At 44.3% G+C, this 16309-nt stretch overlaps 1 protein-coding gene across 1 annotated transcript in view; it reads left to right on the top strand.

Annotated features, from left to right (window-relative positions):
• The window catches only part of BRWD3 (bromodomain and WD repeat domain containing 3), a 59451-nt gene that overhangs the window by 31436 nt on the left and 11706 nt on the right, over positions 1-16309 (top strand). Inside the window, exons 14-31 of the mRNA XM_051630666.1 lie at positions 379-532; positions 1060-1194; positions 2495-2623; positions 3015-3240; positions 3890-4060; positions 5866-6049; positions 7083-7176; positions 7775-7924; positions 9284-9360; positions 9898-10075; positions 10691-10807; positions 11265-11372; positions 12787-12911; positions 13144-13226; positions 13659-13770; positions 14570-14631; positions 14729-14884; positions 15575-15695. Coding sequence (XP_051486626.1) covers positions 379-532; positions 1060-1194; positions 2495-2623; positions 3015-3240; positions 3890-4060; positions 5866-6049; positions 7083-7176; positions 7775-7924; positions 9284-9360; positions 9898-10075; positions 10691-10807; positions 11265-11372; positions 12787-12911; positions 13144-13226; positions 13659-13770; positions 14570-14631; positions 14729-14884; positions 15575-15695 — 2382 coding nt within the window. The remainder of the gene's footprint in view (positions 1-378; positions 533-1059; positions 1195-2494; positions 2624-3014; positions 3241-3889; positions 4061-5865; positions 6050-7082; positions 7177-7774; positions 7925-9283; positions 9361-9897; positions 10076-10690; positions 10808-11264; positions 11373-12786; positions 12912-13143; positions 13227-13658; positions 13771-14569; positions 14632-14728; positions 14885-15574; positions 15696-16309) is intronic.

The following is a 16309-nucleotide window of genomic DNA, read 5'->3' on the forward strand; positions in this document are numbered from 1 at the left end:
AAGTATGATTTGGATTTATTTAGCAGGTTTTTGCTCTTTTGCAGAGTTTACTCATGTTGATGACTGATAAGAAAAATGCCCTGTAGGAAAAGACTTGATAGAACTGAACAGTTTGAAAGAAAGATTTTTCATGAGGATGAACATTTAAGAAGACCAGGAGGGAAATTTGTCCTTTTTAAGGAAATAAAACTGTAAATCTTCATGTTACTGAGTATTTTCTGTGCCTGTTTTTTACCACTGCAGAAGCCAGCCTTTGTTCTCCTGCATTAGCAAGTAGTCACAGAGGGGACAGCTGAATTTCATACTGAATTATTGCTGTTAAATGTTTCTGTATGTACTTCCTGATTTGTTTCTTCTGCCAATTATTAATTTCCTTAGAAACAATGTAGCATCCGGGGAGGACAAGGTGACTAAGCTGAAGGTGACCATGGTGGCTTGGGACAGATACGATGCCACTGTCATCACTGCAGTCAACAATTTCCTTCTCAAAGTGTGGAACTCCTCCACAGGGCAGCTTCTTCATAGCTTGTCTGTGAGTAGTACTCGAGTGGGTAATCCCAGGTGGTTGTAGTTCAGCTCTGAAATGGATCTGAGGCTAAACTGCATCATCGTTGCCCCTGACGAGGAGGGTTTTGCCCTGAAGCAGGGAACCCATCTTACCCTTCCTGGCAGGGGGACATGTCATGGGGACAGGAGCTGATGACCAGAGTGCTGCTAGAGCCTGGTGCTTGCTGGCTGAGAAGGGAGCCCTTTGCAGGCCACCTCTTGTGCCCAGATGAGAGGGCTGCAGCTGCCCTTGCTGCTGATGTCCCCTTTCTCCCCATCCCTCTCCAGCTAAGCTGTGCTGAGCCTCAGCCTGGGACACTGACCAGGTGGGCAATGCCAAGCCTCTGTCAGAAGTGTTGGCCAAGCCCAGACCTAGTTCTAGTCTCAGATGCAGTCAGTTGAGCTGCCCTGGGTGTCTAGCTGAGCTGAAATGTCCTCACACCAAACGCTCAGATGTTTGGAGGTCACAGGTGGAGAAACATGACATTCTTTTTTGCCCTGCTTTCTTTGCAGGGCCACGATGATGAAGTTTTTGTTCTGGAGGCCCATCCATTTGACCAAAGGATTGTACTTTCAGCAGGCCACGATGGGAATATTTTTGTTTGGGATATAGACAAAGGAACAAAGATTCGCAATTACTTTAACATGGTAAGAATGAGCAGGGAAGGGTGGGTTGGGTTTTTTTCCACGTTTGTATATAACTGGTCTTGAAGCAAAAGCAGATTTCATTGTGTGCCTGTTATGATCAGTGTTACAGCAGGTTTAGGGGAGAACTTCTACATGTTAAAAACGAGCTCCTGTGCTCTTCAGTAAGCAACGTCACAGTATGTTTCTGTGTCTTGTGAGGGCAGCAACCAGTCACAGAATCACAGGATTATTGAGGCTGGAAAAGACCTCTGAGATCATCAAGTCCAGCCTATGACCAACACCACCACATCCCCAGACAATGGCACTAAGTGCCACATCCAGCCTTTCCTTGGACACCTCCAGGGATGCTGCCTCCACCACTTCCCTGGGCAGTCCATTCCAATGTCTGGTCACCCCTTCTATGAGGAAGTGCTTCCTGATATCCAACCTAAACCTCCCCTGGGGCAGCTTCAGGCCAGGCCCTCTTGTCCTGTCACTAGTTACCTGTGAGAAGAGCCCAACCCCCCCCTGACCACAACCTCTCTTCAGGTGGTTGTAGAGAGTGAGAAGGTCCCCCCTGAGTCTCCTCTTCTCCAGACTAAATAACTCCAGCTCCCTCAACCTCTCCCTGTAAGACTTACCCTCTAGTCCTTTCACCAGCCTCGTTGTTCTCCTCTGGACCTGCTCCAGCACCTCCAGATCCATCTGGAAGTGAGTGGCCCAGACCTGTCTTCCATGGGATCTGTTGGATCTGGATATAATTCATGTGTAGGGTCATACCATGCAAAAGACTCCCCAGGCAGAGCAGTGAAACCCAGAAAGCCTGTGTGTTGTAGTCTCCTGCAGTGGTTGGCTCTGTGCTGCTTTTCTCTTCCTGCCCCCAGTGCCAGGTTGGTTGGGTTGGTTCCAGCCCTGAGCAGATGCAGCTGGACTGGTTCAGGATGTGAGCTAGCCTCCTGGCACGTGGGGCTGTGGAACCTGCTTGTGCAGAGCCCCTGCATGGCTGGGATCCCTGGTGCAGACTTGCCCTCTGTCTGCCAGCAACATAAAACGTAGACTTCCAGGTAGTTGTTTCAGAACACATGTGGAGAGCTGTACTGGAATCTGGGGACAAAAAAGAACTGCAAAGTGGTAAGGCATTGTTCAGATTGGCTTTAATAAAGAAGTGCCAAAAATCTCAGCCTAACTTGGGTCTTGAGCAAGATGAGAAATTGCACAGGTTTGGGATTAAAGAGTAGTGGGAGCACAGGTGACAGTTTTGTGAAAATGCTGGTACAGAGAAGGCAGGATTGTAAAAGGAATGTGCTGTGCTTGTGTGCAGATTGAGGGCCAAGGCCATGGAGCTGTTTTTGATTGCAAGTTCTCACCAGATGGACAGCATTTTGCCTGCACAGACTCTCATGGACATCTGCTACTATTTGGTTTTGGATGCAATAAATATTATGAAAAGGTGGGTTGAAGAAGTTTTGACCTGATTTTGTCTTAGGAGTATTTGTGTTACAGTTAATTCCCTCACCCTGCCCCAGACAAAAGAGTGATTAGAACATGAAGCAGTTGCTGTTTACCTGAATCAAGAAGATTTAGACAAGAGAATCTCTAGACAGAGGAACAAAGCAGTACCTTCTATCCCTTCACCTCTGCTGGCAGATTTTACTGTTGAATTTTAGCATCAGACCTTGGTAATAAAAGACATTTGTGGCAGGAATCTGCTCTCTGTCATAACATTTCTTCTGCTGATCCTGAGTGTAGGAGTTGTGGTTTATGGGTATGGGACCCATTCCAAAGCAGCAAGACAGCTGCAAATGGCCACTGATTTATTTACTAAATGGCTTTTCTTGCAGATCCCAGATCAGATGTTCTTCCATACGGATTACCGACCCCTGATCCGGGATGCCAATAACTATGTGCTGGATGAACAGACTCAACAGGCTCCACATCTTATGCCTCCACCATTCTTGGTGGATGTGGATGGAAATCCTCATCCCACGAGATTCCAGAGGCTGGTACCAGGGAGGGAAAATTGCAAGGATGAACAGCTCATCCCTCAGCTGGGCTATGTAGCTAATGGTAGGCTGTCTGAAACTCCTGAGCAGCAGGGTGGTGCTGGAAGGATGGGGTTGTTTCAGTTGTCTTCTGAAACGAGTGGTTTAAATGCAGTGTAGAGGTAGAAGAGGAGATGGGGTGACTTTTATGACATGAAGGAAGTGTATGGAATGAGCATGACTGGAGGCAAGACAAGGAGACTGCAGTATTCCAAAAACTGTGGGTTTCTACCAAGTGTATGACAACATCCTTAAAGACTTGTCCCACCAACCTCAGTGTAACTTATGTAGGCAAGTAAGGAAACAGGGAGGTAAGAAAAACATAGAAAACAATAGGCTTTGTTTTTTTTAAAACAGATTTTCTGTGGATATAAACTTTTGCAAAGAGAGTCCTTCCATTATTACCCACTGAAGCATAATTTCTTTCTGCTGTTTCTGGGGGTTTGTGTTTATATTTTACATGTGGTCTGCAATTTTAGGGTTTTATTGTAGCTGCTCTTTTAAACACTGCCTCCATTTATTACAGGAGAGCAGAAGGCCAGCTGGGCATCAGATGTTTTGCAGAACAGGCAAATGATTGTGCACGATTTTAAATTTCTTTTTTTTTTGCTATGGTGTTTAGTAAAACAGAAGTGAATCATTTTATAAGCAGTTGTGGTTTTGTTCTTGTCAAGGTGATGGTGAAGTGGTTGAACAAGTCATTGGGCAGCAAACTAATGACCAGGATGAGAGTATCCTTGATGGAATGATCAGAGAGCTGCAGAGGGAACAAGATCTGAGACTAATTAATGAAGGAGAAACTCTTCCAAACCCTCCCCTCAATAGATCCCACTCTGTTAATGGAGGTAAGTGTCCCTTCTTCACCTCCATCACTGCTTTTCCTAAAGCACAGTAAGGCACTGAGAAATAACAGTAGTAAGAAAGTGTTAAAGTAAGTTCTGTGCCTGGCTTTGAGGATGCTTTCCTGTCTTGTTCTTACACACCCTGGCAACCTGTGTGGAGCAGTTGCACGACCTGCTGATGCCATCAGAGGAATGAAAAGTTGGAGGTGCAGCTCCAGTGGTCTAAACTGGGCTGGATCCCATTGCCTAGAACTCTCAGACTGTAATTATTTCTGTAACAAACCTTTCCTAAAACACAAACATGGAGTTCACTGTGTTGTCTCCATGTCCCTTAGTCAGAGATGATACTTTGTAGCTGCATAATGTCAAGATAACAGCATATAATTAGAGAATGTCAGTGTTGTGACAGACTAATGGCTTCCTGCTGCAGCATCAGGCTGAGCTTCAGTGTTTATAAAATAAACATCTCTGCTCCCTCTGGGTGTTTCCTTAGAAAGCTGGAGATTATTCTCCTGGTGAACGTTCTGCTACTGCGATTTTCTTTTTAATACACAAAGTGATTAAAAATTTAAAACCAAACTCAATCAGATGTGAACAGCTGACTGGGAGGCAGCTGACTGGGTGCAGTTGATGCCAGAGAGCAGGTGCTGTGGACTTGGGCTGCAAGTCATCCTGAGCCCTGGAAAATTTTACATCTGCTAAGAAATTAGTTCTGGGTTCAATGACTAATTGCAGACGTTTGAATTGGCTTTCCTGGAAAAGCTCATCAGCATTGCTAGATTTGGAGTTGCTTGTCTTGAAATTCGAGAAGGAATAGGAAAAATGTGAGTTAAAAAAATGCTAAAAATACACTTTTGCTTTGATCTGAATTGGTGTTGTCAAGGAAGTGGCCCAGCAGCCAGTGTCAGCTCACGGGAAGTCTTTGCTGCTTCTTGTGACAGGTTGATGTGTTGTCCCCAGCCCAGGTCTCAACTTTTTTTGGATGTCCCTGTAGGTGTGTGAAAGGGAATGTCCAGAGAGGAGTGGTATAGAAATCAGTTCCCTTTCAGGACTTGCACTGATCCGTGGCTTTGCCACAGGAACTGCCCATTTCTGTGAGTTCATTAGAGTGTGTGTAAGGAACCTGAGGTTTACATAGCCAAATATTTTATCTAGGTTTGGACAACCATGGATGCAATTGATTCATGTGCTTAACTGTATTTAAGCAGGTGGGAATTCTGAGGTACATTAAGGCAAGGATGGCAGTGCTTCTGGTATATCAGCCTCTTTGTCTCACTTTGCTACCTGAAGTGTCTTTTCTCCTGAGAAGGTGGCACTGCTTTCTTGTGCCACCTGATGAAAAGCCCAGGGCAGGAGCAGTGCCTGTGGCACAGGAGGTAAAGCATTGCAGACACAGAACAAAGGGAGCTACAGCAGAAACCATGAACCTTGCAGCAGTCTGCTATTGTAGATGTCAACCTCATCTCTTCTTGTACCAGAAGATTTAAGATGAATTATTTCCGAGCCTTAAACAGTTGACAAGACTTTGATTTGAAGGTCACTTAAGTGCCTTTAAAACCTTTCATAGATTATATTCTTTGCTTGCCTTGGATGTCTCTAAACTCTAGCAAGACACAGTGGTGTTGCTGTGGCAGACACACCTCCAGAAATCCAACACACAGACGTCCATCCGGAGCAAGACACAAAGCGATTGAACATAGAACGTGTTGCTTGTTGCCAGAGCAGAACCTCCATGTGGTCCTTGAGCTTTACATGGTAGATCTTATGGATGGTTTAAAGAAGGTTCTCTTCACTTCTGTGTCCCATAGCTCTCCGCAGCCCAGGCTTGGATGTTGCATCTCCACCCAACGTGGGGCTCCGGAGGAGCGGGCAGATCGAAGGCGTCCGGCAAATGCACCACAACGCCCCGCGGAGCCAAATGGCCACTGAGAGGGATCTCATGGCCTGGAGCAGGAGAGTGGTGGTGAATGAGCTTCCTCCAGGCATCAGCAAGTAAGATGCTGAGTGAGAGAGGGGCAAAAAAAGATGGTTTAAAGGTTCTTCCATAGATCTGTTAGGAGTTGTTAAAAACTATGGTTGCGTTAAGAAGAGCGTGAGCAGCAGGTCAAGGGAGGTTCTCCTTCCCCTCTGCCCTGGGGAGGCCTCCCCTGGAGCCCTCTGTGCAGGTCTGAGCTTTCCAGTTCATGAAGAACAAGGAGCTGCTGGAGAGAGTCCATCCCAGGGCACTGAGATGCTGAAGGGGCTGGAGCATCTGCCTGTGAGGAAAGGCTGGGAGAGCTGGGGCTGCTCAGCTGGAGAGGAGGAGGCTGAGGGGGGATCTGCTCAGTGCTGGTCAATATCTGCAGGGGGTGGCAGGAGGATGGGCCAGACTCTGCTCAGGGGTGTCCAGGGACAGGACCAGGGGCAATGGGCACAAGCTGGAGCACAGGAGGTTGAACCTGGAGATGAGAAACTACTTCTTGACTCTGAGGGTCCCAGAGCCCTGGGCCAGGCTGCCCAGGGAGGTGGTGGAGTCTCCATCCCTGGAGACATTCCAAACTTGGACATGTTCCTTTGGGTCTTCTCTAGGGGATCCTGCTCTGGAAGGAGGTTGGAATAGATGATCTCCAGAGGTCCCTTCCAACCTTGACCATTCTGTGATTCTGTGATTTTTCTGAAATGTGTTGGCTTTTGGGGATTGGTTGCTTTGTTTGTTTTGAAATCTGGACATTAGGAATACAGTGGTAGCCTCTGCTGGAGAGTTGAGAATAGGAATTCCTTCCCTTCATAACTGAGTCTTTCTTCAGTTGTTCACATACCATATTTTTCCTGAAGCTTTTTTAAATTATGGAGGCTCAGCTGACAAGTTTGCTTCCTAAACTTGTGATTCCAGGAGTGAAATATGTGTGGATGCTGCTTAGGAGGACCTTGTGCACTGATTTCTTACTGCAAGGGAACCACAAGTATTTTAGTGTGTATATTAATGAAGCTGTCAAGTGATGTGATGATTTATGGAATAAAAGGGATGTTTCCTCTGTATAAACAGGGTCCAGGAGGAATGTCGAGCTGCCAAAGGTGAAATTGAGATCAGTTTATACACAGTTGAGAAGAAGAGAAAGCCATCCCACACCTTGCAGAGGGTGAGTTGGTTCACTGGGGGAGACGACCTGGGTGTGAAGCAGTTCTGACCACTGAGCAAACAAGAGGAACAACAGAAAAAACACCCCCAGCCAATTTTATTAAATTATTTAGGAGTTCATAGTACTATTTGTTTCTCTGGCTCTCGCTCTTCCTTCTGTATCTGCAATTTGTCTGTCTTGATGCTCAAATATGCAAGTGATCAATCTCTGTCCTTGAGGATTCAGCAGTGGGAAGATGCTGGGATGGGAGAAGGGCAGAGCCACAGTGGGTGTTCAGTTTGACTTGTGGAAATCGGGAGAAATACTAGAGGTGGCTAGCTTGTGTCTTGCCCAGAGGCTGCAGGTATCTTTTAGGAAAAGTGCATCTTTCTCCATAACTTCCTTTCTGAGGTAGAATTGAGACTGACCCAAAAAAACCTGCGTGAGGACTGAACCGAACCACAAGCGTGTAAAAAAATAGATAAATCTCTTTTCTCGTTCCAGATATTCTGGTTGTTGTTTGTCAATGTGATACGATGCCCAGTCACCTTGTGTAGTTCATGATTAAATCTCTGCTCTTTTCCCTTTTGCCCCCCCCACCCCTGCCCTGTGATAACAGAACGATTACCAGCCGGGGAGTGGAAGGTCTTTGAGGAGAAACCAGCGCAAGCGGCAGCATGCCTACCAAACCCGCTCCACCAGAGAGCACAGCCAGCAGGGAGCCAGCCAGACTGCTCGTGCTCGGGAGGAATCAGAGAGCTCCTCAGAGGTCTGGTGCAGCCAGGGCTTCTTTCTTCTCGGTTCCCTGCTCATAAATTGGTGGTTTGACAGCAGACGTGCTGGGAGCACTGGTAGCGTACGGGCTCTGTGGGTCTCCGCCTTGGGAGAAACGCTCGGGTTGTTTGGGCAGGGAGGGGATTCTGCCCCTCTGCTCTGCTTGTGCTCTTGTGCTCTGCTCAGCACAAGAAGGATGTAGACCTGTTGGAGAGGGTCCAGAGAAGAGCCACCAAGATGATCAAAGGGCTGGAGCAGCTCTGCTCTGGAGACAGGCTGAGACAGTTGGGGTGTTCAGCCTGGAGAAGAGAAGGCTCCAGGGAGACCTTAGAGCACCTTCCAGTGCCTGAAGGGGCTCCAGGAAAGCTGGGGAGGGACTTGGGACAAGGGCAGGGAGGGAGAGGACAAGGGGGGATGGCTTTAAACAGAGAGGGGAGATTTAGGTTAGATATTAGGAAGAAATTCTTCACTATCAGGGTGGTGAGGAACTGCGATGGGTTGGCCAGGGAGGCTGTTGATGCCCCATCCCTGGAGGTTTTTAAGGCCAGGTTGGACGAGGTTTTGTGCAACCTGATGTAGTGGTGGGGATCCCTGCTCATGGCAGGGGGGTTGGAACCTGATGGTCTTTAAGGTCCCTTCCAACCTTGATGATTCTATGACTCTATGATTTGGATTTGTGGTGTTAGTGTAGCAAGTTGACCTTGGGGAGAGAAGGATCATTTACCTCAGTGCCAGTAATATGCAAAACTAACTTAAAACTGGTTGGGTATTTTTGGGAAATCTGAAACATTTCCAAGTAAATTTAACTGGGTTGTGTTAAATCACTTGCTTTTTTGGGATTTCATACTGCACATATATTCTAGGTCACATTCAGTGCTTTGATTTCATCTATATCTGTAGACTGCTGTTGAAAGAGATTTAGTATTGGTATTTATCATTGATATTGGCAAGGGAAGAACTTAAAATATACCAGATTAAATATAACTTGTTCTCATTAAGAAAGCATGCAAAGTAAGAAGAGACTGAACCCTGTGTCTTTGTAAATGCATTGAACATCCAGAATAGCTAGAAAGCTTGTCACTTGACACTAACATTTATTAATTAAACACTTAAATAAAACTCATTTTATGGTTCTAATACCATTAAAATTCCTATCTCTTTCTATAGAAATTCTATAGGCATATAGTATGATATTAATTAAGATACAGAAAGAAATGGTGGACTTCCTTTAAGGTAAACCAGTCCTTAAATACAAAGTTTCCCTCAGGTGAGACAAGTCACACAACTTGCTTGCAATCAGAAATGATCCATTTTAAACTTGGCGCAAAAGTGAAACATTTTGCTTTTAATACAGGAAGATGAGACTGTTGGCACAAGTGATGCATCCATGGATGATCCTGTGGCAGCGTGGCAAAGTGAAAGCAGTTCCAGGTAGCTTTATTGCTCTCTTAATTAATCTCCTTAGCTGATTCTATCATTTAAGACAGACATCTGATATTGTGATACTCTCCTGTCACACCTTTTTGACAAATTAAAAGTGTACAACTAGGTAGTTTAAAATGGCAACCAATAAAATGTGTAAGGGTCTGTGAACAGACAAATACTTTGATGTAGTAGAGGGGCTAAGGAATTGCAGAAGTTTTATAACAGAATTGAACAGAAAACCAGGGTGAACATTTAGAGCATTAGAAATATTGATAGAAGTGCAGACATGTCTTCTGTTCAGACTGCAGCATTTTCCTGTAGCTTTACTATGAGCTTGCAATTGATCATAGAATTTGCTGAAATACACAAATTAGAGGGCACTGAGGTTTGCTTTTCAGTTCACCCGAGGATGAGATTTCTGTGCCAATCCTGACATCTGTTCCACGTAACCAGAAGAGCAAGTTGGATGTGTGGAACTTTCACTCCACTGTGTGAAAACTGAAGTGTGCTGTTTCCTTCCTTATAACTCTTAATTATCTCCAGTGATTCGTCAAGTGAATATTCTGACTGGACAGCAGATGCTGGGATTAATCTCCAGCCTCCAAAGAGACAAACCAGGCAGGCAGCTCGGAAAATATGTAGTAGTTCTGAAGATGAAAATATGAAGGGAACAAAAGGACTGGAGCCCAAACGAAGGAAACTTAAACAGCCTAGAAAAAAGGTCAGCATTTGAAATGGTTTAGTGTCTTTTTTTTTTTTTTTACTTGATGGATAAAGATTATTTTTTTAATGGTTGTTTTCAGAGTAAAAGTTGTCACCAACAAGTATATAGGAAGAAAGAGCCTAGAGATACACAGTAATTGCAGTACCAGTGGTATCAGGGTAACTTTTGTGTTTGTTTTGCTGCTGTGTGAGACAAATACACTTTCAATTTTCCTGCAGGTAGTTCTCCATTACAAGTGGCATGTTTGCTCCCAGATTTATGCTCCTCCCTGCAGTAAGATGTACTCCAAGGTGGTTTTGTTGTAACATGACAACACATCTGCATTGCATCTACATGCTCAGATTTCTTTCTCCTAGTATTTTTGAAAGAAGATGTTCAGAATATTTCTAAGGGAAGAGATAAAATTTTCTAAGAGAAGAAATACAATCTCTTTATTTATGAAGCTTTTATTATATTTATTTATATTATATTTATATGAAGCTCCTAGTATATTTATAACGAACATGTCTTATTCCCCACTATATATTTATCTTCTGCTGTATGCTCAGTTTTGCATGTGTTGTACCATGGTGATTACAGCTTGCATTCTAAATTTAATCCAATGTATTTAAGAAACCAAGTGGACTGCTTTCCATGGAAGGTGAGCCCAGTGAAGAATGGCTTGCTCCTCAGTGGATCTTGGATACCATTCCCCGCCGCTCCCCTTTTGTCCCCCAGATGGGAGATGAGGTAATGAGCTCAGCCATGTGGAATTCCAGCCTAGGCTGCTGAGCTGCTTTTGCTCAGGATTGTTATGCCAAGCAATATTTTCAGTGAATTGGTTGAAATGTCCCTGGTTGCCTGAGGAAAAAGGAAGAGTTCTCAAAACTTGGCCAATCAGTTGCTCACAACTAGCTGTCCTGTGTCTCTTCTTCTGCACGTGGGACTTGTGAGGAGCAGGAGGAGTTGGTGCTGCCTCTTCAGACATACCTTTCTCACTTCTCAGTGATCCCAAGTTTGAAAGCACATAGCAGGTGCCCCTTTTTGGGCTGGTATAACTATTTTTAAGGAGAAAAGGGCTTTCTAATGAAATTAAGAATCGTGCTGGGTGTTCTCAAAGGGACGATACCTGAGTTGTTCATAGAAACCTTAGAATAATCAGGAAAATAATCAATAAAATTAATGAGACTTTATTTTTCATTTCAAGATCATATATTTTAGACAAGGCCACGAAGCTTATGTGCGGGCAGTGAGGAAAGCAAAAATTTACAGTATTAACATGCAGAAACAACCATGGAACAAAATGGAACTCAGGGTAAGTTAAACACCTGAAAGAGCCAAATGTTAATGTCAAAATTAAAGTGGTAAATCTTAATGCTAGTGTTTTCATTAACACCAAGCCTTTGCATCTGTCCTGTTTCTGACAATAGGAAGCTGGAAGGATAATAAAAAATGTGCAGGTTTGTCTAGTGTGGTATTCTTGCCTGATAGATGAAAAAAAATGTAGAATATTCAAGAAATAAAAAAGTCAGAGTAAGAGTAGTTAAGCAGAGTAGTTAAGCACTGTAACAGGTTACCCAGAGAGAGGATGGAATCTCCTCCAAGCTCAGGAGGGCAAGCTCTGAGTGGCTTGATCTAATGCAGATGTTAGCCAGATATGCTGGATTTTGGACTTGGTGGGGTCACTTTCAACCCAAATTGTTTTGTAACTCTGGGGTGTTTTTTTCTTAACACTACTTCATGCAGAACCCACCACTCAAAAGCTGTTGGGAGTTCTGTTCACACTCTACAGTGACCTGGACATCCAGGTCCTATGCATTGTTTTAAATCCTGTAGTAAGATGTAAAAGGTGATGGTGCAAAGACCCAAATGGATTCACAAGCTGTGTTGATCTAGCTAACTGTATATGTTCTTCAAGTCTTTGAAGGGCAAGACAGTATCTTATAGCATATTTTTACAAAATGAAAGCATTGTGAGTTGCTGGAGAAGGTACAAGGTTTATATAGTTCTGTCCATTTTTCTTATCCTTTTGCTTTGAACCACTGACTCCCTTAACCTCTAATCCCCAGTGTTGCCATAGATTTTTCTGCTTTGCTCAGGTTTCATGTCAAGAGAAGAGCACCTTGTATGTACTAATACCCATACATGTGTATGCCAGTGGTGCTGGCAATGAAAATAACTGCTTTACTGGAAAAATACCCAGTTACTTGTCCTAGGTTTTCAGTGATTCCAGCTGTCATCTTCAAAGGCATCATCAGTTGGGAAGGAGAAGGAAGTAGGATTTCATTTAGGATAGAGATCTTAACCACCTGCTGGTGTTTGACAGGATGTGAACATAAAGGCTATTGTTGAATTTCCTCTTTCAGAGGAAGAGTTTCCTTTTATTTCCCCTGTATGTTGCTGTGCAAGGCCCTTGGTTAGAGGCCCTTGGTGCTGGCACTGTGGTTAAGACCAGAGTGGTGTGTGTTCCTTGGAACATCATTACAGAACTTAAATAGTTTATGAGTGTCCTGTTCACAAATCCATCAAGGCAATGAGCATCTTACATATCATTTGGTTTTTAAGGTAGTTTTGATTGGTTTCTAGTGTTTGGAAAAGAAAAGTCTTATTGGTGACATTACCTGAGCTGCAAAGGAGAAACCTATTTGGTTTTTATGAATACATTTGGTACTTTATTGTGGATGTTTTTTTGTTAGCAAGTTAAAATGTCTTAATGTCTTGATAAATAGGAACAAGAATTTGTGAAGACTGTAGGAATTAAATATGAAGTTGGGCCTCCTACACTCTGCTGCTTGAAGCTTGCATTCCTAGATCCAATCACAGGCAAAATGACTGGAGAATCATTTTCCATAAAGTGAGTAACTGAAATGTTGCTGACACTCTTCAAGAGAGTTTCTTGCAGTTTAGAAACTTCACCCCCTCCCCCCTCCTTCATTTTGGTCTTGCAAGTCATGATGGTGTCATTTATTTGTCATTGTGCCAAACTTGAAAACAAAATGCATGGAATGTTGTGTTTAGAGACTGTACTGTAAGTGTGGAACTATATTTATGTGTCATGGGAACCTTTTTTTGTCTGTTTCATGAAGGTACCATGATATGCCAGATGTTATTGACTTCCTTGTGCTGCACCAGTTTTATAATGAAGCCAAAGAAAGGAACTGGCAAATAGGTGAGTACTTTTTTCCCCACTTCCCTGTGTTCTGCAACATTTTTGCAGCTGTTTAATGGGATGCAGCATCTCTGGTACAAGATGGAAAGGACTGTAGCACAGAGGGTGGTGTAGCAACCACTGGAAACTCGACTGAATGTTTGCTACAATTCCTGTAGCAGAAAAGGAAAAGATAAATGAGAGAAAGTGACACAAGGCCTGTGATAGCAGAAGAATGTCCTGTTATATTGTAATTTGAGGTGTGGAGGCAGCTGTGACTAGTGAACCAGAGATGTGAAATTCCTCCCTTTAGGGGAAGGGCTTGATGTCTGGAGTGCAACACTGTAAGGACTGCAGGAGTATGTTGAGGAAGGAGGAAACTGATTCTCTAAAAAGAAGTATTAAACAATTCTTGGTGGTGTTCTCTGGCTGAATGCAACCTTTTTCTTCCAGGGGATAGATTTCGAAGTATAATAGATGATGCTTGGTGGTTTGGGACTGTGGAGAGTCAGCAGCCTTTCCAGGCAGAGTATCCTGATAGTTCCTTCCAGTGCTACTCTGTCCAGTAAGTACTTACACAGCTGTTATGTAGCACACATGTCCACATGCTCTGGGTCTCCTAGACATTGACATACAACTACAGTGTGTCCCTCAGGAACTAGGAGCCTTTTTCCCATTTGAACACATCATCAGTCACTTTATCAAATTATGAGCTTACTCATAAAATGCTTTTAGATAAACAGCAGTGCAGTGAATGTATAGGAGATATAAAATAGGAGATAGAGGAGACAAATAAGGAGTTGGCAGGTAGCTGGGGGCACTGAGGTGATGAAGGGGCTGGAGCATCTGCCTGTGAGGAAAGGCTGGGAGAGCTGGGGCTGCTCAGCTGGAGAGGAGGAGGCTGAGGGGGGATCTGCTCAGTGCTGATCAATATCTGCAGGGGGTGTCAGGAGGATGGGCCAGACTCTGCTCGGGGTGTCCAGGGACAGGACCAGGGGCAATGGGCACAAGCTGGAGCACAGGAGGTTGAACCTGGAGATGAGAAACTACTTCTTGACTCTGAGGGTCCCAGAGCCCTGGGACAGGCTGCCCAGGGAGGTGGTGGAGTCTCCATCCCTGGAGACATTCCAAACCCTCCTGGATGTGTTCCTGTGGGATCTGCTTTGGGCGATCCTACCCTAGGAGGTGGTTGGACTAGATGATGTCCAGAGGTCCCTCCCAACCCCACCACTCTGTGATTCTGTGTGATTCTGTGATGTCTTGTTTCTAATAGACATGACCTTTTTCTTTCTAAGTCTGGTAGGGCAAAGGTGTATCACTATATCCAGCTCTAACTTAGGCTTTGAATGTATTCTTTTTAATAGCTGGGACAATAATGAAAGAGAGAGGATGAGTCCATGGGACATGGAACCAATTCCAGAAGGAAGTAAGTGTGTGTTGAGTTCATGTCCATATACAAAGTCAATAGGTTGTGGTTTTTTTCTGCCACTGCTAGTACTTATTGTTGAATTCTTCATGTTTAGCTGCTTATCCAGAGGAGGTTGGTGCTGGAGTTCCTGTGACTCCAGATGAGTTGACAGCTCTTCTCTACAAACCCCAGGAAGGAGAATGGGGGGCCCATTCCAGAGATGAAGAATGTGAACGAGTAATCCGGGGGATTGAGCAACTTCTTTCCCTTGGTATGTTTGAAGAAAAAAGGCAGAAGGATTAAGAATGTCAAGGTGGTGGCACGTGAAGAGTAGATAGGATGGAGTGTTGGGAGTTGGTGTGGGGTATTTGAAGTGCACTCAGCTAAATCATTGAGAAGAGCCTTTTCGATCCCATATAGTCTCCTTTTCAGTTTTGCTCCTCCTTCTGGGGCTTGACCTGCTTCCTTTCAAGCTGATGAGGAATCTGAGTGGGTCATATCAAAATGTGACTAAAACATTGAATTAAACCGCTCAAAAAACAACCAACAGATCCTCACCAAACATCCTCACCAATAAATAACCTTGGTTTGCAGCTGCTTAATAGCATGCTGGGATTTCAGTTCTCTCCTGTATCTGTAGGAGATTCTTAGTATGTCTTAGGTATGTCTTATGTATTCTTAGTTTGTGCAGCATCCTGTAGGATTCCTGTTGGAAGTGCATATGCCATGTGGCTGTCCAGCCACAGGCTTGGCTGCTGGCATGAAAATCTCTGCTGCAATACTTCAAAAATGCTTTTTCAAGAGCAGTTAACAGGTGGTACAAAAGTGAGACTCCTACCTTCTGGGTAATGACATATCCAGCTGTGGAAAGAAAAGCCATTGTAAGGAGTCTAGTTATCTGACAACTTTCTTCTGGTGTCTTCTGAGGCATCTCAATCATGTTGCATCTTTTGTCTTTCAGACATTTCTAATCCCTTCGCTGTTCCAGTGGACCTTAGTGCCTATCCCATGTATTGCACTGTTGTTGCTTATCCAACTGACCTCACCACAATCAGGAGGAGGCTTGAAAACAGGTTTTATAGGTCAGTTGGGGTTTTTTATCCTCTGTAATCTGCATTTCCTGTAGCCCAGCCAAGGTCAAGCTGTGTAGCTGAGAACTGTGAGTTGCCACTTCAGCAGTACATTCCTGTGAAGGGAACGGTCAGATTCTGTGTAGGCCTTGGGGCAAAGTGAGTCTTGCTGACTAACCATTTCTTTTGGCCATGCTATTAAGGCAAAAGCTGGTATATCTGAAACGTTTTTGCTTCATCTGTATCTCTGCTGCCTTTGAACCAGATGCTTTGCTTGTGTTGCAGTTGCCAGAAGTGGGCTAGATAGTGCTGTGAACTGCAACCTCAGTCTTTTCCAGTTAACCTGGGGATAACAAATGTCCTGCTCCTTTATTTTTTTCCTCCCTCTGAGGACCACTCCGTCTCTAAGGCTTTTTCCAAGTGAGAGCAATCAGCAATGTCCTTCAGTAGGTGTGTTTCCTCTTCTGAGGAGATCTTGCTGATTTGAAGAGGGACATCTGTCCTCCACGAAGCTGTCACAGCCTGGCAAGGTGGGACAGTCAGTGTTGTGCAAAAGAGAAACTTACCTGGGTCTTTGGCAGTTTGTGTCCTTTAAAACTGATGCCTTTTTTTTACTGAGAACTCTT

The sequence above is a fragment of the Apus apus genome, chromosome 12 (assembly GCF_020740795.1).
Source record: "Apus apus isolate bApuApu2 chromosome 12, bApuApu2.pri.cur, whole genome shotgun sequence".
NCBI classification, from domain to species: domain Eukaryota; kingdom Metazoa; phylum Chordata; class Aves; order Apodiformes; family Apodidae; genus Apus; species Apus apus.